We start from the raw sequence: 23,119 nt of genomic DNA, 5'->3' as shown, positions 1-23,119 counted from the left end.
AGACTTCTTAAAACCTCTAGAGCTGAGAATTCACCTTCTGCAAATGGCTGATTCTTTGAGTCATTAACCCTTAACATTTCAGTCTCTCCATATGAGCTGCTGCATCAAATGCACCTGCAAAGCTGCACTGGAAGATTGGTTGATTAGGGTAGTGCTTATGGATCAGACTATGCTGATTCTTCCCGTTACCCTGTTTCCTTCTTATATCAAAGGTCTTCAATGGATCTTACACCACGTCTCAGTTCCCCTTGGTTATATTACACAAAGCTGTATGGGACGGATCATAACTTCTTTTGTAATTATTTCAGCAGGTGAAAAATTGCTCAGCAGTCTTCCATGGCTAGGATCTCAGCAGGTCTGTGCTCTCAGCACCCTCTCTCTGCATGAGAGCTAAAAGCATGGAATGTCATTGTTGGATTGGAAATCTGTAGACTTAGCCCTGTTCAACACTGTTGTTAACCCATCATGTCCTCTGGGTGCTCTTCCAATATCAGTTTGTGGATTGAGGTGTTTGCATAGGGAACCTGTCACCAGGGGGTATCTGTTGTTGGGGTGCTGAGCCCTCCTTCCAGCAGAATTTGCAAGGGATTACTGGTTCTCTCCTTAACAGTGAGTAATCACAGGAATGGAGCTTTAGATAATTCTTGAACCTTTCTCTTTCTCTTATGTCAGATATATTTTGGCCTTAGCAGATAGAATTAGACTTGTGACTCCTTTGTGCTCTTGGTCGGGTACTATTCTTAATCAAGGAAAGTTTTTGGTTTGGTTCTAAAGCTTTTTTCTGCCCAACCAGTGATGTAATTTCTGTGCTGATAGCAAAACATTATTGATAAAACTCTGTAGCTGCCAATATGCTTTCAGTGGAATATATTTGGTGGTTCAGCACTTCCTGAGACCAACAGATTGCTGTGCAATTTTTACTAATGCACAGTTGGCCAGCATCACCATATTTCTAATAGTGTCATCCAGTGTGTTTTTTTCTAGAAGACTTACATAGTAGTTTCTGAGAGAGCAGTTGTTCCTTTAGGGGTATGGTGAAAAGCCTCAATCAGCTCTTAGAACTTCTGCTTTTTGATACACAAACTTCTCTTTTCCTAATCAGAAAATAAATAAAGAGAGATGGTGATAGTGTCAGTAACAAAAAGCAGGTGAAAGAGCTGTTTATTCTCCATAAAATCTTGAAGAAATCCATTCTTTCTGGAAATGCATCCAGGAATCCAGTGATTTTTTTCCTCCAGAATAAGAATATCTCCCTAAACTCTTTCAGTGTAAGGAACTCCTGCTGTAGAACTGAGTCTGTATAAAATGTTAAAGAGGAAAAGCATCCCTCAAACTCCAAATTGCATTAATTCATTTATTAAATGTATGTCTTAAAGTGGAATGCTATATAAGATTCTCAAAGCAGAATTAGGTAATGATTTATGTGGTTTATGTGACTTACTAGGGATACATCTACTTTAGAAAATAGCATTTTGGAATGTTGTGGTTGAAAGATCCTTTTATTTGTCGCCACTGTACTGTTGCCTTGTGCACTAAGGCTTTTGTTATGTTTAAAACACAGTAGTCCCTTTCAAAATAAAATGAAAAAGTGACTCTCCTTATTTTGGTAATTGTTAGTCAAAAAATGATACCAAAGTAGCATTTCATATTGGTAGCATAGTGGTAATATGTCAGTGGTCAGACAGCAAACTTTGTATTTTCTTTGCAATAGTATGTTCTGTAAGGAGAAATAGCATACAATAAATAAGGTATTGGTGGTGACGCTGATGATAAAAGACACCTGAGCTTTTATGAAATGCTGGCATAAATACCACTCCCTGTCCCATACTGGAATGTTGGTCATTTTGCAACTCCTGTGAATGTAATTTAAAGGAGAATACTAATACTGACAAAGTATATTATGAAGAAGAAAGTAAATATGTGTTTGTCCTTAAAAGGAAGATGAATCAGAAAGCTTTGGCAGAGTGGTCTCTAGAGGTACCAAAATGTTAAACGAACAGTGTAAGACATTTTTCTGCCTGCCCTAATTTATCGTTATGCTCTGTGCAGGGACTTTGTAAGAATGGAGCTCAACAGACCCTGTTTGAGTAATATCTGGGTGAAATTTCTATTGATGATGTAATCTGGGAAGCACCTTTCATATTCAAAGCCCAATATTTTGGACACCTTACTGTTACTATTTAATCTTCTTTCAGTGTGGTTCCACATATTTCATTTTATTCACAGCTTTGAATGCAGTTCAATTACTTGTATGCTTTTGAATTTGTAAACATTTCCTTTGATGTATAAGGCAAGCAAGAGTCTTACACCAGTTAGCTCTCCCACAGAGGTGCTAATCCTTTGAGATTGAGAGAATCAACTTCTGCTTTTCACTGAAATTCTAGATATGAATTGAAAAGTTGTGTGAAATAGATTTGCTTTATCAAAAATTTTGCCAAAGTACCATTTAATGTAGAAATGCTTTAAGTAACTATAGTATAGTTCAGTTTCTAAAGGCTTACTATATAATTCATGTAAGAATGCAGTGGCGGCTTAGATTAGGTGATTTTACCCTGACACATGACAGAAATGGGGTGTTTCAAGTGGAGAAGAGTAGTTTAAAATATAGCTGTAGGTAAATAGATCCCAAGGAATTTTTGCAGTCTTGTCATTTTTGCTCTGTTCTATGTACAGTGTTAACTGGATGCTGTGTTTGAATGGACAGAGTGCAAGGAGTGCACAGGGATTGTTTGTGCCTTTCAGAAGTATTTGAAAGGTGAAAGAAATACATAAAAACCTTCTGTACATAAAGTGCCTTCTGTAAATCTCCCTGTTGGATAAATGAATATATGATGATTTATGAGTTACTATCTAAGTCGAGTAGAACCGGAGGAAGAAATCAGCTTAGTGATAGCAGATGATCTGGAGAAAAGATGACCTAAAATACCTTTTTCAAACTTGTATTGTGGCTATTTCAGAGCTGTTCAACACAACTTATTAGTGCTTAACCTGCAGCTTTGATGGATAACAAGAAAAAAACAGCACTGTGAAAAAATTGTAGATGTTAAGGTCAGGGCAAAAGTGTAGGAAGTGATTTTTTTTTCTTAAATTATTATTTTGGGAGTGATATTTTTTCAGGAAAAGAATACATCAAACAACAGAATGAAAATGGTGTGAAATTAGGGGGAAAAAAGCAACTCTGCTAATTAGATAGACTGGTTAATATTAGTTGGTTTTAATTTAATTTTTCCTTCTCTGCTCCTAGGCTCTGTGCTGTTGCACATGATGTAATAATCTATTTTAATATTTTATTTTTCTGACTCTTTTAATGCCTTTTGCCCCATTCTCACTGTTTGTATCAAAGTTTATAAATCTGTCTTCTTCACTTACTTACTAGTCACTTGCATCTGTTTGATGCTGTCTGCTTAGCTTTCTGCAGGCTTGAGGCTTAATGTAGACTTAAAACTACAAAGGCACCAAAACCAGGTGTCCAAAACCAGACATAGCCTCAAAGTTTTATCTTTTGAGCACTGAGACCTTCTGGTACACTTTCAAGAAGTTATATGTATTGTATTTAAGTATAAATGACCCCAAATAAATTCTTCTGTCATGGGTTCTTCTGTCATGTCAGAATTCTTTTGAGGGGGAGGGAGTGTCAGGATGGGTTTTTTGAGGTTAGTATTTTTACTTTCTTCACCCTTGCTTTAGTGAAGATAACATTTGCATTAAAAATTTTGCTAGGATAAGTCTATTTGAAGTGCTTACTATTTCCACAGTTATTCTCAGACACTGGCTGAATTTTATTTTTATATTTGAGTGCAACTCATGTATGTTCTCTTCTCACATTGTGCACAAATGCTTGTATTTCTGTTCTTGATGATTTAGGAATGCACTAGAAATTAAAGAATTGGTCTCACTGTTGAACAGTCTTCAAAGCCAAGAAAATATTTTGTGTCATTTCCTTAATGGAGTCATAGTGAAGTAACCTTTTTATTTTCTGTTTTTTCTAATGCAATAGAAATCAAAGGTGGAAGAGAAAATCAAATTTCATATTTGAAAATATCAAAACTAGCATTGGCTTTTGCAATTATCCACTCAAAACCACCAGGGAAGAGTTCCAAAGAATACACAGAGGACCTTGCCAGAACTGTATCCGAACAAGATTTTGGATGGAAATGGAAAGTGGAAGTGCTGGAAGCTGAAGTTCTTCAATTACGACAGGAACTTCTTTTAAACAGGATCTCTCCAAGATTCTGCTTGGAAAATAGTAAGTTCCTCAAATAATTTCTAGCTATGTTGCAATAGCCTGTACCATTTCTTGTACCTAGATGTGAGAACCTTCAGTGTATAGATTTTTGTTTTCCCAAAGTTCTGAGGTAGTGGAACACTTAATTCATTTGGAATGGGATTGTGCTTGAGAATTTGATGCTTATGCATAATTTATATATTTAAAGTTCAGAATCAGTGTATTATACAGAATAATTGCAGACAAAGATTGTCAATACACAATGTTACTATATAACCTTAAAAATAGTTTGTAAGAACTAGTTTGCATTTACAGTTGGAACATGTCTTAAAGACATATTGTATATTAAAAATATGCATATATTTTAACCACCCTACAGATTTTAAAATTAGAATTTAAGACTAAAGTGTTGGAAGCACTAATCCCTAATATGCATAACAGGAAGGTAGGGTAGGCACTGGACTGTACATCTGTTGTTTCTGAGAGTGTATTGAGACAGTGGATGCTGTGAATGCTTTTTATGACATATAATAAAATATTGTGAGTCTTACATTATTGGATTCAGGAAAACTTTTAGTCAAAGAAGAGTAAAAAAACAAAAAGGATGGTCTCAAACAGCACTGTGACTTGTGCATGTGTAGTAAGGTCAGTTCAAGATATCGGTGGCACTGTGTGAGCTTGGAAAACAGGCAGTGGAGGATTTCTCTAGCCTCTGGGGAGATACTTTCCTGGGAGATAAGGTCAAAATACTCTGGGCTAAAGGAGAGAATCTAAAATCATCTCTAAAATCAAGATGTATAGCTAATTGCTTTATGACTTGAGATTTTTAGAAGGCTCCCTGGTGGAAAACTTGATGAGGCTTTACCATGCTGCTTTGGTACTGAAACAGTGTCTTTATTGCCGTGCCTAAAGATTTCTAATTTGTAATGTTGACTGATGGGGAGAGCATTAGACTTCAGCTAGAAGAATGGTTTATGTATTTAATTAGTATAATAGACCTTTCTCTACAGAGAAGTGATTTAATTACTATTCTTGTCTTTTTATTGTCTGTGTGTCTATTTTCTGCAACCTATTTCAAACATGACATTTAAAAAAGTAACTTTTCAGATTCAGTTTCCAGCTAGGTTATGTTTTGAAGAACTGCCTGCATATTATCAGGAGAAATTTATAAATATCTAATGTCTGGAGAGGATATTCTAGTTTTAGATTAAGCAGAACACACAAAACACTACCAATTAGCAAAACATAGCAAACAAGATCAATTCACTTGCAACTTCCATATTCTAAGTGTAATTTTTGAAAGATTCTCTAAACTCTAAATTTTAATTGTGAGATAGGCAGAGAAAACTGTCCCTGGCAGATAACACCTCTTGCAAAGGATGTTAATTTTCATTACCCTAGTCAAACTGAAGTTTGTTTTCAGATTTAAAATGTGATAATATTTTCTAATTTTAGATGTCTTACACCTGCATTGTTTTTGCTGAATGTGCATTCATGATTACAATTCCACTGGAGACAAATGCTCCTTCTTGCTTTTGAATAGAGAAAGGTTGCTGCTGGTACCTGGTGGAATATCTGTTGGTGAGATCTATGCACTCCTTGTGATAGCAAGTTGATGATGTATGTTAGTAGCAGAGCATCTGTGGTTGACATGTATGGGAAGATGGTTGTAGAAACAAGGCCTAACTGAAATATGGGCCACTACACCACTGACATCTTCTGCCCCAAGATAAAAACAAAACAAAACAAACAAAAAAAAAAAAACACCAAAAAAAACAACCCTTTCTTGTGTGTTCTGTGCCAGTTTTGAGTTTTTCCAAGCCCATGGAGAATAGATGCTAAAGGATGGCTACTGCTGAGATACAAAGGCACAAGGAGCTTGAATCTAAGTAAGGAGAAATAAGTGGTGTATTAGCCTTTCAAGTGTAACTACTATAGATCCATCAAGCCATCATTATGGTTTCCCAGGTTTTCCACCTAATATCATACCAGAGATATGCTCTTTAGGGCTGAGGATGATTACTAGGATTGCTCTTAGCACCAAGTAGTCTTCAGATATGTGTCCTTTTCCTCCTCCATTCATTTCTACAGCCTCATTTCTAGAGTTGGTGTTCTGCTTAAAATAATGCAGCCTCATAAAAATATTTCAAACTCCAAGCCTTTCTATGTCCTTCTTCTGTTTTGATTAACAACTTTAGATACAGGAATATTTGGGTTTCACAAAATCCACCACCAGAAAATCTCATGCAGTAAGGATAAGACTGCATTTGTTCCTGCTGGTGCCTCTTGAGAATTGAACAGTTGGAGTTCTTCAGACAAGATTCACTTTGCAGCTGTATATTCTCTGCTTTGCATCCCGAATGTGAGAGCTTTCCTCTCCTACCCGATATTATTAATAATAGTAGTAGCTCTTTCAGAGACTTCAGGAATGACTAGAAACTGGCCATGGAGTTTTATTTCCCTTACGTGAGAAATTTGTGAGCACTTTGAAGCTGTGGTACCTGTTTTCCCCCTCCACATACAGTTGAACACACTACAGATGTGCAAATACATGAAGCATAAAGAACAAAGAATCCATTTTTAAAAGAAATGATGCCTAAATTTCTTTGTTCCACCTGAATAGTTCTTTGTCCTCAGAGACACTAAAAAGGTTGTGGGTTCCTAACTTAGGGGAAGAAGTATGCTTTGCTGCAGGTAAACTACTTGGTGGTGTGAGTTCTTACAGATTAATGCGTTTTTTATGAAAGTATAGTGGTTAGAATTCATTGACTGTGCTGTGTGTGGAAGGTCCTTATTTGACTTACTGTTCATTGTCTTTCTGAATATAAGGACTCTGTTCCTTGGTGGTGCTTTGGGCTGCGTGTCAATAATATGTGGATGGGGAGAAGCAAATCTTTTTGCAATTACCTGTTATTTTTCACCTTGATGGTATTGTCCTGACAACTAAGTCCATGGGTAGAAAAAAAGTCAAATCTCATGTTAAATCAAAGTTTCATGCATTTCTTTGATTCAGATTAAAATTTCACAGAAAGGAGGATAGAAACTTCTTGGTGTGATTTCAAGAATAAGCACTTAAAGTATTTGAGCATTCTGTTGTCACTTTGCATTTACAGTGGAATGTCTTCTGCCATGTCCTGGAGTTCCCTCCCGTTTTTAGCCTCCACAGTAGCACATGTGCCAACCACCCTATCACAGTGTGTCTGTGTGTTTAGAGAAATGCTGACCTCTGAGTCACAAGGTGATTAACTTGAATGTCTCGTTTCTAACTGTATCCTGGGTCTGTGTTTCACCTTTCAGGATACTGTCCTCCAAATTCTATTCTGTGTCAAAGAAGCAACTTGTATCTCTTTTGGGAATAATACCTAGAGAAAACAAGAATTTTTTATCTCCTGCTTCACTCCTTAACTTGGTGTTCCTTGAGGCATTTAGTTTTACGTGTGGAAAAAGGGAGCAACTTCCTTTGTAGATTAGTATGAATGAAGACATTTCAATCTCATTTCTTCTCACTGGGAGCTTTATAGAACTGGAACTAGCCAGTTCAACAGCTGAAGTAAAACTGATTATAAGCATTACATAGCTACAGTTTACCAGCAGCCTTGCTTTGGGCCACAAAATTCAGCCTTCTCTTCCCTTTCCACTTCCCTGTATGTTATGGCTTGGGGATTTCTTGCTCAAAAGGGAGAGGCAGAAACTCTGGGTTCTCTTCTTACACCCCAGGATTTCCCTGGTAGGCAGAGACAGGATCAGGTACGTCCTGCTTTGATGATAGCAGGAAAAATGATGGCCAGTCAAAATATTTTCTGAATAATTGGATTTCAAACTTCTGAAAGGGCAAAGCTCTCCATCATGACTTAAGTAATATAGCTTGTGATGTTTCCTCTGCCTCCTTACATTAAAAGGAGTGGTGGGAAAAAATAATTGATAATAGATTTTTTAAGCTCATTTTCAAAGAGAAACCAATCAGATGATTTCAGAAAGGTCAGACCAAAATCTGAAGATTTCCTCAGTGGGTATGGTATCTGCAGCCTCATAAAGGAGTCTTCCTTGTTAGTGGGATTAACAGCAGTCCACACTGAATAATAATCATACAAACACATTAGCCTATTAGGGGAAATTATTTCCCTCCCCAGAAAGTAGATGAAATAGTATGAAATGTTTACATATTTTGCTAATAGCACTTAGCAACAATTTTAGTTCCTATGACATGGTACTAAGGTAGAGGATTAAAGACTAGAATTTCTAAGTTATCATGGTATGTTTAAGGAAAAGCTGTTTTTTCAGGTTGTTGTGTTTAAATGAGCTGCTGTTACAGATTGCTGTGTCCTGTCATCACTTTCCTCCACTGGTATTTGGAACGAATACAAAAGCACAACAATTGCAGAGTAACTGTCACCTCTAAGGGGTATCTTTTACTTCTTGCTTTTTCTATCTTCCTTTTTCTAAGGTCAGAGGATTCTCCATTGGGCAACAGTCAACTCTTAATTTGATATTGCCATGGAAGACAGTTCCAATTATTTTTTCAAGTGCTTAGGGATGTAATGTTTCTTCATGAAGACATTCTACCTCCCCACTTCTTGCTTCCCCATCCCCCCAAATAAAAATAGGTTTCTTTCTCTCCATTCTGATCTGTAAGGGCAGTCCAGTGTGTCATCTCAACATTTTTTCTCTAAGGCTTAGATGTGTCAGACAAATAGTACTTCAGAAATGTAATTTGACATCTTAAGTGTACTGGTGTACTCCCATGTATCTACCAGTTGTAATAATGTAAGTAGGCAGAATGGCAAGGAATGTCTCACAACCTAAGAAGTATTTTATGTTTTTATGAGGAGAATAAAGAAATGAGAGCAGATCTGTGAGATGGCAAAAACAAAGTTAAATTGTGTTTAGCACAGATTTATAGGAATATGGCTCTTGGAATATGATGATGAGATAAATCTGTTCTCCATAATTGTATTGACACAATGGGGAACTCTATGAAAGCTGAGGCCTTTTCAGGATAATTAAATAAGTTAATTTGCAATCTGTAAAAAGCACCAGCTGGAGTGTAATGATTCATTGAAATCTCAGAGAACTGCTCCTCCCATGGATAACAGGTCTGTTTTGGTTGTGGAAACTTTCTCCCTTGGAAAGCAGGTGCTGCCTGTCTTATCTGATGGCATTGGTACAGCTGTTCTAAGCACATACTAGGGGCAAAAGGACCCAAGAAACATCCTTTTCTTTCCAAATTTCTGTGTAAGGAATCCATTCAGAGGCAAAAGCAACCCAATTTTTCCAGCAAAGATAGGTTTTGTTATTATTTTATTAATTTGTTATAAGATATGTAGTGATTATTAGGAATAAGATTCATAAAAGCAAGTGGGATTCATAGTTTAGTGTAGATTAATTTATTTTATTCTGGGTAACAGAATGATAGTTTTGGGGAAAACTGAATGTATATGGTAAAAACAGGTTAAGAAGTGGTAATTAGGATCCTTTTGCCTTTAATTCTACTGTGGGAAGCTAAGAATCAGTCAATTTTTTTTCCTGGAAATACAGAATCACAGAATGGTGGCGTTTGGAAGGGACTACTGAAAACCATCTTGTCCAAGCCTCTTGTCAAGCATGGTCATCTAGAACCAGTTGTGCAGGACTGTGTCCAGACATTTTCTAAGTACCTCTGAGAATGGAAATTTCACAAACCTTTTGGACAAGCTTAACCCAACTTAAACTTAGAATCTAGTTTCTCGAACAGATCTTTGTTTGCATCCTTCTGGATACATAAACAGAAAAGCCAAGCATTTATACCATGTTGTATTCAAGAAAAGGGATGTTTTTAGGAAGGTACACTTTAGATGACTTCTTAAGGAGTTCACTTCATTTTAGCCTCCATCCAGTTGCATCCAGATCATTGCAGTCTTCATTGGCTGCTATTTCCTGTCTCTTAGCAAAGCTCAGTTTGTTTCATAATGCAGAGCATTTTTAATAAGACATAATGCTTACAGTTTCATACTACCAGTTCAGTCAGGTTGTCTTTAGAGATAACATTTATTCATTTAGTATTTTGAAATATCCCCTATCTGGCTTAGAACTTAAATTTCAGTCACATCATTGAGATGGTCAACATTGTAAAGCTTGTCAGATCTTTTGTTGCCAAAGCTTCTTGGTGAGCATTAACCGACCCAAATCTCTATGTTTGTCACTTGATTATGTATCCATTCATATCTTTACTGCAAGTTTGCTTTGTTTGACTGGAAGTACAGAAGGTTTGTGCTGTCATCTACAGAGATCCCTTAAAAATGAATGTTTGTATCCTCAAAATCCTTCTCAGTTCTTACTGAAGTCTAAACATTTAGGTGCTTTATGTAAGCAAAATCCCTAAGAAATTGAAGTATTTGCTTCTAACCCTTTAAAGAAGCACTTAAATCCTAGCATTGAACAATTTGAGAATTTTACATACTCAGTCCTGTATTCATTTCTGTGAAATTATCCCTAAAAGGGATAAAATATGTCAGCATGCACCTTTAGCATCAAAAAGCATGAAAAAGCACCTTGCATTCAAACAAAGGACCTTTCTTTTCCAAGCCAGTTACAAAAAAAAAAAAAAACAAAAAAAAAAAACAAAAAAAAAACATAGATACGTAGAAGAAAAGTGTGGGATACAAGGCTTCTAAGACTTCTTATTCGGAGAATTCTAATAATATTTTGGTATTATTATTTTGGAATAATGTCAATAGAAGTTTGGCTTGGTTCCAGGTCAGGACAACAATGGGGTGCTAAGCACGTAAGAGTTCATGAAGAGGGGAGAGTTGTTTTTCCTCAGCCAGTTAGTTTGGTTAGTAATGAGAACAGCAGAACAGAGGCAGAGTTACACATGAATGAAAGGCAAAGAAAATGTATGAGTTTTAAGAGAATAAACTTGATTTATTGTTCATGGAAAGTGCACTTCAAACAAACCAATCAATGAAAATTAAATGAAGAATAACAGCCCTGAAAACTGTAGATGTGGACATAATTTCACTTATGTTTTCATTTCCTTTTAGAGGTTATTGACTGAACACCTACTTGGAAAGCAGAATGCTATGAATGTCTCAATTTTAGTTGTCTCCTGTTTTTTCTTTTAGAAGTGGAACTGAGTTTTAAGAGAACTTTACATGTCTGATGTCAGTGGTTTTAATTTTCAAGTGATAATCCATGTGTCTGCCCATGAAATGAGAGAACATAAACACTGTCTAGTGCTTGAAACTGAAGTAATTTTTTCTTCGCAGAATTCAGATCATGTCTTCACTTTGTTTCTCACCTCTGCCACCTTCAAGCCAGTTTTCTGTTCTGCAGTTCCTGTTGGTGGTTAAACTGCAGGTAGATTAAGTTTTTCAAAAGACTTGAAGATCATTTTACCATTTCACAGCAATTTCATCAGTTGGGAACCCTTCTTATAGTTTTTAAATGTAGAACTACATGTAGCATTTGGCCTTTCTCATTCAAATGTTCTCCAGTCTGAGGTAGCCACCAGCAGAGTTTCTTAAGAAAGCATCTTCCACCAGTCCAGCTCCTACTACAAGGATCTTTTACAAGCTGTCTCTTCTGCTCTGCATTGGGTAGTGAGAGAATGAATGTGGGAGATGGGATGGACTTCGGTGTTTCCTAGAGCTTTGCTTCCTTAGGACTAGCTGAAGGCTCCCTATTCTCTATTCATGGGGCTGGCTGGCATCTCACTGCTCAGATGAAAGCCTCTGTTTTGTGGTCCCACAGCAATATGTAAGTTCTCAGTTCTAGTGCCTGCACACCTTGCTGACACACTGTGCCGTGTGTAAGTCACTCCCTCATCCCTTGAGTGGGTTCTGATTTTCAGTCCATACTCTTTCTGCAGCAGTGGATATGTGCAGAGGGATGTGAGTTTTTCAGCCTTTGCACCCCAAGGCTCTTTTTGGGACCACATCTTGCTCTGTTTAAGGCTCAGGATCTTGCTTTGTTTTTTAGCTCAGGATCTTAGTTTAGTAATGAACTAAAGTACTAAATAGGAATTAAGAACTTAAATATTTCCTGAATTTGATGTGACAAATTTAAGGACACTAAAATTGTTCGTGACCAGATATTTCATTGCTTATGGTGTTGTAAAAGTTGTGGTCACTTTAATATCACACATTGATTTTCATATTTCTTGTTCCAATACACTTATAGTAAAATGTTCTTGACATTAGTATTTAAAGTTTCTTGTTATTCTGAGGAAGGCTTAATGCCATTTCTGGTTTTTGGTGGTTTTTTTTTTACTGGATAACCACATGGTGTGAAGGTCAAAACTGCAAGACTGCTTTCTCATTTTTATAGTAGGTAAGTACAAAGTGATGAGTTTAGCTCCTTTCAAGAAAAAATTACAAGCTATGTCTAGACATTTTGAGGGAAATAATGAGTATTTCCTGGTGTGTTGTTATTTTTATTTTTTTTTTTTCAACATAACTGCTACCTCCTCCCCAAATGACTGGAACATGTAAATGGATTAACAATTTTAAGCATTTTGTATCATTCATTTAGCTGGAAATACACTGATATTGGAGATTTACTGTAAAAGGGTTTTCTGGAAGCTCATCATGGAACAGGAGTTTGATATTGCAGTGGCTAGGAACCTAACCATTAATGCAGTATTGTCTTGTAGTAGGAGTGTCTCTTTTATTTGGGATTGGATTCTATGGATATTGCTGTACTATTCTTCCCTTTTTCTTCTTATTACTTCACTTTTCTTTCACCTCTTCAGTGTTTGTTTTTTTCTTTTTTTCCTTTTACACTTCCACAAGAGAGTCAGAAAACATACATATGGGTTTTTTGTACATAGGTCTTGCTTTCTTACTTCTGACATTAAATCCTCATAAGCAATGCTCATGTTTTCCCCATGGGATTGAGAACAGGAACAAAATAACCACATAGTGGAACTCACAGTGGATGGATTCCCTGGAAGGGCTTCTTTTCCTTAAATGGCACCAAAAACCACTTTTCAATTTTTTTTCTTCTGAAATGTGTTTTGCTCAAAACCCTAGGCAGAGAAGTTGTGAAAGATGGATTACTGTTCTAGTTTCTCAGACCATGGGAAGTGTGCTTTGCTTCTTGCTCGCTTTCCCAGTTTGGGTGTGCAAGGCATTTGCAAACAGTGTTAATCTATAAAATGCTAGGCTGGCCTTAAAAGGCCTTCCAGGCCTTTTCCTACTTCCTGGAAATGGCAGCTGATTTCCCTTCAGTTAGCCCTTTCATTTTGAGTCAGTTGTGTGCCAATTCTGTGCAATTTCAAATATGTCTGAATGTTGAAGACATGAAACTCAACCATAAATAATAAACCACATTTCCAGTTTTGATCTTAATAATAGTGCTTTCATTGGTACTGGTATGTTTTCAGAGACTCAATTGATGGTCAGAATTTAATTTGAAATAGTGAATTTAATGAAGTCAATATTAAAAATTTTGAATAGTTTTTTATTAACATACAGAATACTGTAGGTTGCTGCTTAGGGATGTTTTCTATGTAATGCTTTTTTTAACTTGCTATGAAATATAACATCTATTTCCTGTGAGACCAAACCTTCTATAATTTGTTTTAGTTAATTTAAGAGGATTAATGTACTGCATGGGATCCTTATGGTAAATGAACGGTGTAGGCAAGTTTTCCAAGAGTGAGAGGGGCAGCAGTTTGTGATTCTGCCCCAGTAAGCAGGGCTGAGCCAGGAGTTGGTCAGATAGGGGGGTTCTAGCTTTGCCTCGTGGCACTGAGATGTTTATGGGTGTTGGTCTTCCACTTCATCTCTCTGGCTTGTTTTGACTGTGATATTTTGGCACAGGTAGCATGTAGAACAAGTGTCTTTTGTCACCTAGAGCTGAGTTTATGTCAAGAGGCATTGCCTTAAATGTATATAATGTGTGAAATGGGATGAAAGAGATTCTGCAGTAGAACATGAAAGTAATTTATTGGTGTATACTCTTGTAATGTAGTTTGTGTGTCTTTGAAGGAGATAGTATAAGATATGTGATGACTGAAGAAACTTTTGATTCCGAATGTTCCTTTTTGTTAAATAATGAAAAAATCAAACCTAAGGTTCTGTTCAACTTTGACTGTTGGAATTTTCTACCTGACTAGGGAGAGAGAGTATACATAAAGAAGAATATTTTATTTGATGCAGTTATAGTAACAGACTTTCACTGCCTTTTAAAAGCAGTCTGAGTTTTGAGAATAAAATGAGTGAAAATATTAGGAGCATCAGAAATTCACATGCATTTTCTTCCCTGGAAATTAATGGGAGTATAGATATTCACTTAAATTGCTTGGTTTATGTCTACTTAAGTTATATATAGGAAAAATTAAAATTTCTGACAGTTTTAAACTCAAAATTACTGTTCATATTACTATGAGCATAAAACATATTGTTCACAAATAGACATTAACTTCTAAAATTTTTTACTTTTATTTAAAATTATCTTCTTCCACAGCTAAGTTCTAGTCATGGGAAGTTATTGGGGAGTCAACATACACATATATTACATTCATTTTGGAAGTAAAAAGGAAGAATGTATATATGGCACTTTTAATGAGCATGTATTTAAGCATTGCACAAATGTAATTTTCGTGTTTGCATTTCAGGAAAATGGGATACCTCTGCTGAAACTCTTCTGGGTCAGGAATCTGTAAACCCTACGAGTTACTCAAGCCAACTAGAAGACTCTGGATGTGATGTCTGTAATGACTCTGCATTTGATTCTTTAGGCACAGCTTCAGATTTTCACCAATCTGAGCACAATGTCAACACTTCTAAACATTGGTTGGAAAGAGTTCCCCCACTGAATCTTTGCCATATTAGCAAGGAGCAATCTCTGACTGCTCCAGTGCATTTTTTGCAACGTTTGCTTGAAATAAGAAAACTGTCAGAAGGAGGAATTCTTCAAGCAGACTTCTCAGAGCTTGAGAATGATTCCTTCACCATATGCAATTCAGTGTCTCAGTTGCTTGACGGACTGACTTTTTTTTACAACAGTCCTAAATTCCCAGCTCCAAGTTTCCTTAATGAAGGAGTTTGTGTTTTGATCAGTTTAATAACTGATACTAAATTATCGAATCATGTTTTGAAGAAGTGTTTCAAGAAGATAGAAGAATTTAAGAAAAATCTAATTCAAATTATTTTAAGAAATAGGAGTGTCAATAGGGTAAGTTTAAAACTTTCTTTCACATCCCACTTCCATATACTGTAATATTCTCCTGGTTTTATGCACTTTTAAAATACTCATTTGTCCTATATTTTGAAGAATACCAGAGATTTTTGTGATTGTTCTTTTTGGCAATATGGATAATAAATGCTCTGAAGCACTTGAAAAAGTTCTTGCTCATGCATGCAAGAACTTCTAGCCTATTCCCAAGTACAGGCCTTCTAAATAACTGATAAACATGCAGTTTAAAGCAACTTTATAGAAAATATGCAGGAAAAACACATTGTTTCTCTTGCTATATGGAGATAGACTGTGAATATTCATTCATATGTAATGAATTTTTATTCTTTCTTGAGCATCTAAATAAAGTAATTTGTTTGCATCAGATATCCATCATTCTCTAGCTACTTGTAAATTTGTATTTTAAAAATATATAAGCAAATGAGTGAAGAGTTCAAAAATAATGCCCCTAACACAAACAACAAGTAGGACTAAATTGCATTTTGTTTGTATTCATCGGTGTGTGTTGTTCCATGTATCATTTTGTTAATTTCCTCATTCAGCTGAAATATTCCTGGTCTTTCTTCACAAGATGCACTACAGGTAGTGAATTTCATTGCCTGTTTTAGGATTTTTGGGTTTTATTCTGGATTTTAGAGTATTTTGGAACAGACACAATGGTGTTATTTTTTGATACTTAGATGAACCAATTTAGTGTCCTCATAAATATGCTTATAGTAGCATAGTTACCTCATGTGTAGTTAACTATGCTACTATAAGAGCAAATGATCTTATCCCTGTAATCCTTGGAGCCTAAAGAATGTTTACTGGGTACTTAGGTCCCTATTTTAGGATAAATTCTAAAGTTGCCTCACTCAAAATGAGAGCCTGGACATCTGGTATGCCTATGGATGGATGTACCCATTTGTCTTAATTTAAAATTAATCCAACTCACTGTGTATTGAGTGTTTACCCCAGAACATGAACATCAAACAAATATTGTCACCAAATTAAGAGGGCACTGGGTGGAAAGGATGTTACCTGTTTTTCGGTTAGAAAGCATTCAGACTGAAATCTTTCCAGGACTGGAGCCTTGTGTTTCTAGTCAGAAGCATTTCCACTTTAGGGTCAGCCTGGTGCAAGACTCAGTTTTTAATTAGAGGTGTTCCTGGTCATTGTTTTGAAAGGATGTGACCGTACATTCCATTTGTATGGCATCAGGAATGGAGTTATACAGGTGTGACTCCTTTTGTGTGTGTGTGTGTGTGTGTGTGATCACTGGATACAAAATAAAAAGTTTGAACAGTCCTTCATTAAAAATTTCTTTATAATTGATAATGTCCACTGTTTACACCTTTTCCCATCTTGAATGAGAAGTCAGTAAATAATTGAAACACGGTTGTTAAGTGTGGAAGAGCAATCCAGAGAGATTATTATCCGGAGACGGATTTTCTGTTGATTGGAGGAATTTGGCAAAGTCTAAGTGAGAGGTATCACATCTTAAATGGGAGAAAATACTCTGATAGATCAGAGGTATTTCAGGCTGCAAAATATTATTATGAATCATTCAGGAGAGATGGAGTACATCCACATAATTTGAAAGTGGAATATTTTATTGAATAACTTCACTAAAACAGATGGCTTTTTATGAGATGTGTTGTATCTTGCTTCCACCAAAATATTGACGTAAGAGTCATTACTACTGGCAGCCATTACTTCAGTCAGACAGGTCCAAAGAGTTTAAAAATTGTATAAACCAATTACTAAGGGATAATCTTGGAGCTTCTCAGATTAGAGGCTTGCTTTTCTTTAAGCTGAATTGAAAATGGAAGTAAATGTGTAGCATTCAGAATTAGTAGTGTAAATCGTATAACTAATTCTTCATGTGCTGTGTACCAGATATCTCCCAGGAACATTTTATACAGGTGGTGATGGAAATATCACAATTACAGGTTAAAAAAAAAGTACCATTACTTACAAGGCTATCTTCTAGAAAGATCTTCAAACTGTATGAATTTCAGTTCCAGGAAAATACTTAAATCCCTCCAGCATAGAAATATTACAAAGTTTTTTGTATCTAACCTTACTATCAGAAAGCATTTGTATAGACAGCCATGCAGCGATGTAGTATTTGACACAGCTTTCCCTTTATCATCCTCATCATTAAAACTGTCAGGATCTTACAAGAAGGACAAAGGTCTGTAAGAAACACCTTCAAAAACCTCACAGAGAGGAGTGGCTGTGGATTACACTTAATTAATTAATTACATCTTCAAGAGCAATCTCAGCTTTTTTTCAGAGAAAGTTAAATAACTTTAAATATTGAGAACTGAAAAAGGAATCATTATCTCTAACTTAGACGTAAAGGAAGAAAAACAGCAGCAGAATTACTTGCTGTAACTGTAGAGTCTTACTGTGTGAAATATTTCTAATTATAAAGCATTGGAAGCTGTAAGAGCCAGCAAAGATGTGTATTCAGACCTAAACTCTTGGATAGAGTCTGACCTGAAACTCCAAACTGCCATAGGCATCAAAAAAAAAAAAAAAAAAAAAAAGTCAGTCAATTAAGATACGTAGCAGAAAATAAAGTTAATTTTATAAAGAATATTAAATTATTTATATCAAAAACTAAAAATAGCCTCTTGGATTTTCCTTTTTCAAATTTTCTCTTTTCCCTCCATGTTTGGAGAGCAGCTCAGAAATATACACACAGTTGCTGGACACATAATCTTTTGGAATAAAACTTCTGGAAATATCTCAAAAAGGGAGCCAAGTGACAGCTTCTCAGGGTGAAGTATGAATGTTCAGAGGTTCAACTGTCTGTGCAAAGCCTAGCTTTGCACCTTCTGCTGGCATGGTTTTGCATCCCTGTATGTCTGCCATAGAAAAGTTCTTGAGGACCCTGTGTCTAACTGGTACAGATGAGTTGTTGCTTTCATGCAGCAAAATGTATGACAGTCATGCCTGATCTGAGGTGCAAGTGCTTTGTTCATCACCAGTTTTTGAGTCCTCAGCACTGAGACCTTTTAGGGGTGTGTATTGCCTTTCAGTTTGCAAGTTGTTTATTTGTGTTGAGTCACTCCACTGACACACTCTGCTATGTCAGCAGAGCCACTGTTGTATTTATGTAGGTTCCTTGCAAGTCTTGCTTTCAAGCAGACCAAAGTGTACTATAAAACTGTGAGATTCTATGCAGTTGGCAGAGCTGCTGGCTCTGGCTTTCAAATGGACTCTACTATCTGACAAAACATGGGAAAACATTTTGCGTGGAAAACTCTGGTAGGAGCTATGGTACATAATTACAGCTCCAGTGGAGTAGAAAACTTCAGAAAGGAAGAACTAGAACATTATTTTTTGATTGGGATTTGACAATGTCTGTCTTCATCCACCTCCACAGAGACACAGCAAAATGTATGTTTCTCCTGCTCCTAGTTGCATCACTCACTCACTGGCACTGCAGTGTGCCTGTTCTGTTGAAGTTTGTATCTGTTGTCCAGAATGTGTCTAAACAGGGGATAATTTCTCCTATATCAGAAAAATACTACAGTTGGAGGCATTGGGGATTCACAAATCCTGTGCTGTTTAGGGTAGCATATGTCTTTTGTATTTCTGGTGGAGATTTTGCTCATGGTTGTAAAGCACTTCAGAGATGACATCCTGGAGCTTGCCTGGAAGACTCCTGTGGTGATTCTAGGCTTGCTGTAGGTTCATAATATATGGAATTAGCTTTATAAGACAAATCTGTCTAACAGAAATTAAGACGCTTTATATGTGTCATATTTGCATCTCTTGTCTATACATCTGCGTGAAATTTCAGAGCAGTTATTGTGAGGAAATGCAGAGTCTTATTTATTACTTTGGAGATAAAAGAAAAATTGGTTTATCTTTAGACTCTTTCAGTGCCATTTAGTTGTGGTCAAAGCTGTCATGGCCAAGTACGTCACAGGGTGCTGCATTACGTGGGATTTATGTGGTGTGATCCTTAGTGGTGTCAGTTTGTCAGCACTGTAGACAATTCAGTTCACTGGTTGCTCTTCTTTTAAGTGCAGTTGATACTGTAATTCAGAGCCTGGCTAATGCGTCTGTTACGGGCCAAAAGATCCTAGCCTTCACCCTGGGTTTTTTACAGAGATCTGTGTGTGTTTCTTGGACCTCACGTTTTAAGGAGTTAACCAAAACACAAAGACACTCCTTTTGGGATTGTTGAGCTATGCTGGGGACCTGTTCAACAAAGACCTCATCTCTCTGGCCCATCTTGCTCATAATCTTTCAAGCAAGACCTAGAAAGAAGAGATGTGTTTCAGTGATCTGTTGTTGTTTGCTTCTTCTCGTGCTGTGTTTAAAATATCAGTACTGACTTTGAAGATGATGTTAAGTCATGAATTGCTGCTCCAGTCAAGCAACACACACACAAAGGTTATGTGATATTTCCTTCCTTTTTTTTAGCCTTTTTATTTTTCCAACTTGGCTACCTTTAGGGTAGTTGTTTTGAAGTTATTAGCATTGACAGCATCTGGAGGGACACTGAGACATCAACATAGTTTTAGGAAATTCTCTAATCCTGTTTGGGACTTTACTACTTATTTTAATTGTTCTCTCATGGTTCATCTAAAAGCCTTTATGTAAAATATTGCCACTGCTCAAAATACTACTATTGATTGATAACATTTAACAGAAAACCAAATGCAGGCGTTCTGAAGTAGTATTTTACTGCCTTTACTGCGTAGTTGTGTGAGAAAGAATTCACAATTCTTCATGAAAATAACAAGTTGAAAAGTAATATATTGAAAAGCAGAAAGAGAAATGTTTAAATCTCAGTGGCAATTATATAATGAAAGGTATATGTGTGCTTATGCAGTTAAAACAGCACACATTCATCAGAACCATGGTTTTGAATCTTTTCTTATCTAGGATACAATTTTTATGATTCATTAATGACTGAATTTTTCTGGAAGAGGGTAGTCATAAACTTCCTCTGATGCTTGAATACATGCAACAGTATGCATTTAATACGTGCTGCAGCTAGTTGTGGTTGACAATAAATTTCCCCAGCTGTGTATAGGTTTGCAGTATCTTTTGTCAGCCACAGCCAAGGCAGGACTTAATTCACTGGTTTGCAAGAGTCTTTCCTGCTTAGGGACAAGCAAGATTTAAAAATAATTATTCATGTCACTGGTGGTTTTCAAGTGTAAAATGAGCAGGCTTCAGTTTTCCTAATTGAGTCCCAAGGGGAATACTATGGGTGCATTTTCATCAGCCAAAAGATTTTGCTTTTATAGGGGAAAAGCACTTCATTTGTATGAATTTTGAGGTCTAGTAAGAGTCAATGTTTGAATCTCTTGATTATTGAATTAAATTTTCTCAGCAATCTGTTGTCCTTATGTAGAGAGTTAAGTCAAATGGTAATCAGAATCCACTGTCTTGAAAATTGCTACTGTCTAAAGCAATCACCAAACTGACTGACCCTCATTTACTTCAGTAAAGGGAATCATAGAAGTAACTAGACAAGAATGAATGAAAGAAAATGTTGTCCACCTTTCCCTTTCAGCCAGCCTCAACTGATGCACATCATACACTAAAGCTACAATTACAGAAGAAATACAGGACAAAGTTAACTTGCCCAGCAGATGTTGAGTGGGCTGAAGCTCCCCATCAGGACAAGAGCCTGTGAGCTTAATGCGTCTTGCAAAAAGTCAATAGACTCCCCTCGATCAGGGGCATGTGGTAAAGCCCAGTCACAATGTTCCCTTTGTTGCCTCAGTGTCTGATTCTGGCCCACAGGCTTTCAAGCTGCTCATGGATGTTCTTCTAAGACAGCTCTCCACACTCAGTCTAGCTCTTGAGGCAGAGAGCAATCTCTCAGTTTCTCTTTTCTCCCTGTCTATTATGAAGGCTCTTTAGCCTTCAATAATCATGCTTCAGTCATGGGATTTTTCCCACTAAGCTTCAGTAATGGCAACAAGGTTGTAGCTTTCTAGCAGCGCAGTGGCTCCCAGCTCCTCCAGTTTTTGCACATTCTGTGTGCATTGGTGTAAAGGCACCTCAGCTGAGTTCTCAGCCATGTCACCTTCCTAGAGGAACACCCATGAATTCCTTTGAGACATTTGCCTCCATGGTCTTATTCTGTTGGCTTCTGTTGCCTCAGGAGTCCCTGGCTCATCTCCCTAAGACTGTAAGTGTGCTTCAGTGAGGCTAGCACATTTCAGAATCAGCAGCAGAGGATCCTCACTAGCATCCCATGACTCTAATCTTTGCATATCACCCACAGCTTGCCAGGGACAAGCCTGACACTGACAACCCGCAGCAGTGAAGCCAACTGATGGTTCTACTTGGAGAACATTAGGTTAAGAAGAATGGAGAAAAGCATGAACAAGATTATGAAAGAGGGGAGATTTAGCCCAGATATTAAGAAGAAATTCTCTACTGTGAGGGCAGTAGGGTGCTGAACCAAGTTGCCCTTAGAAGCTGTGGATGTGCCAAGCCTGCCACTGATCAAGGTCAGGCTGGATAAGGCTTTGAGCAACCTGGTGTAATGGGAGATGTCTCTGCCCATGGCAGAGAGGTTGGGAGTAGATGATCTTTAAGGTCCCTTCCAACCTTTACATTCCTGATAGTATGATTCTATGAAGGGGTAAGGACAGAGTAAGGGCTGGAGATGTGGCCTACAGAGCAAAGAGTTGAAATAATATGTATCAATTTTTGAGACTGATAGAAGAAATATTGGCATGTAAACAGGAAGAGTTACTTGACAACCATCAATTAACAAAGAAAGCAATGTGAAGATAAGAAAAGGGGTGGTAATGTTCTCTGTATAAAAGTGAGCTTTTCCACTGTCATTGATGATTAGGAGTGGAAGTCAGGTTGGACTAAATGGGCAAGAGTAATGTGAAATAAAAGGTGAAAATAGTTTTGTTTGTAACATTTCACAATTTGAGGATTACTACAATAATTATTTGCATGTTCTGTATTGCCAAATATATCAATTTATTGGGAAGGAGAGCTGTTACTTAGGACAAAAACTGTAAATTAGCAAAACAGAAAGTAAGGTGCAGTTGTCACAGCTGCATGGTGTAGTGAATCATGCAACTCACAAAGGAATTAAACTCAGAAATTTTAGATATCCAGTGTTAAATAAAATCTAACATGAGGATAAATGACTTTGAAAAAAAAAATTCCTTAAGTTTTTTATGCTGTTTCCTGGGAAACAGTGTGTGTGCTGTCTGCTTTGGTTATCAGTCATTTCCTCTGCAAGTAACTTCTGATAGCCAGCTTGAAATCACTTGGAAAGAAATGAAAGGTCAATAATATCTCCAAGTAGTCTTTAAAATCTGTAGCTAGCTGAAGGAGAGACCAAGTTAGTATGCCTGAGATAAGTTGAATGTTGACATTATATATTCATTTTGGCAACAGCCAGGTTGACAATGCACTCATCCTTCCCAGCTGCTGTCACAGCATTGCCCTCTCTTGCTCTGCAATACCATGGGAAGACAGTAGAACCTGGGGCTACGGAGGGCTAGGGAGAGGTGATTCTAGGGAGAGGGCTAGGGAGACCTGAACTGTGAACCAGGCTCCATTATTTCCTGTTTCTAATGGTATACTTTTTACAATCTAATTTTCTGACTGCTTTTACCTGAGGATTCTTGAAATGCATTGGTTTTATTTCATGTACAACATTAAACAAGCCCAAGGGATTAAAAGATTTCTGTTTCTTTTTAACATGGATAGACTAGAGAGTTG

At 36.9% G+C, this 23,119-nt stretch overlaps 1 protein-coding gene across 4 annotated transcripts in view; it reads left to right on the top strand.

The window, feature by feature from the left end:
* The window catches only part of MEI4 (meiotic double-stranded break formation protein 4), a 125,311-nt gene that overhangs the window by 64,583 nt on the left and 37,609 nt on the right, over nucleotides 1–23,119 (top strand). For all 4 annotated transcript variants that reach the window (XM_077782324.1, XM_077782323.1, XM_031504411.2 and 1 more), the window contains exons 3-4: nucleotides 3,998–4,246; nucleotides 14,823–15,382. In XM_077782324.1, the coding sequence (XP_077638450.1) occupies nucleotides 3,998–4,246; nucleotides 14,823–15,382 (809 nt within the window). The remainder of the gene's footprint in view (nucleotides 1–3,997; nucleotides 4,247–14,822; nucleotides 15,383–23,119) is intronic.

This window comes from Lonchura striata, chromosome 3, assembly GCF_046129695.1.
Source record: "Lonchura striata isolate bLonStr1 chromosome 3, bLonStr1.mat, whole genome shotgun sequence".
NCBI classification, from domain to species: Eukaryota; Metazoa; Chordata; class Aves; order Passeriformes; family Estrildidae; genus Lonchura; species Lonchura striata.
Note: the sequence above shows the minus strand (reverse complement) of the source record. Positions and strands in the feature narration are given on the sequence as shown.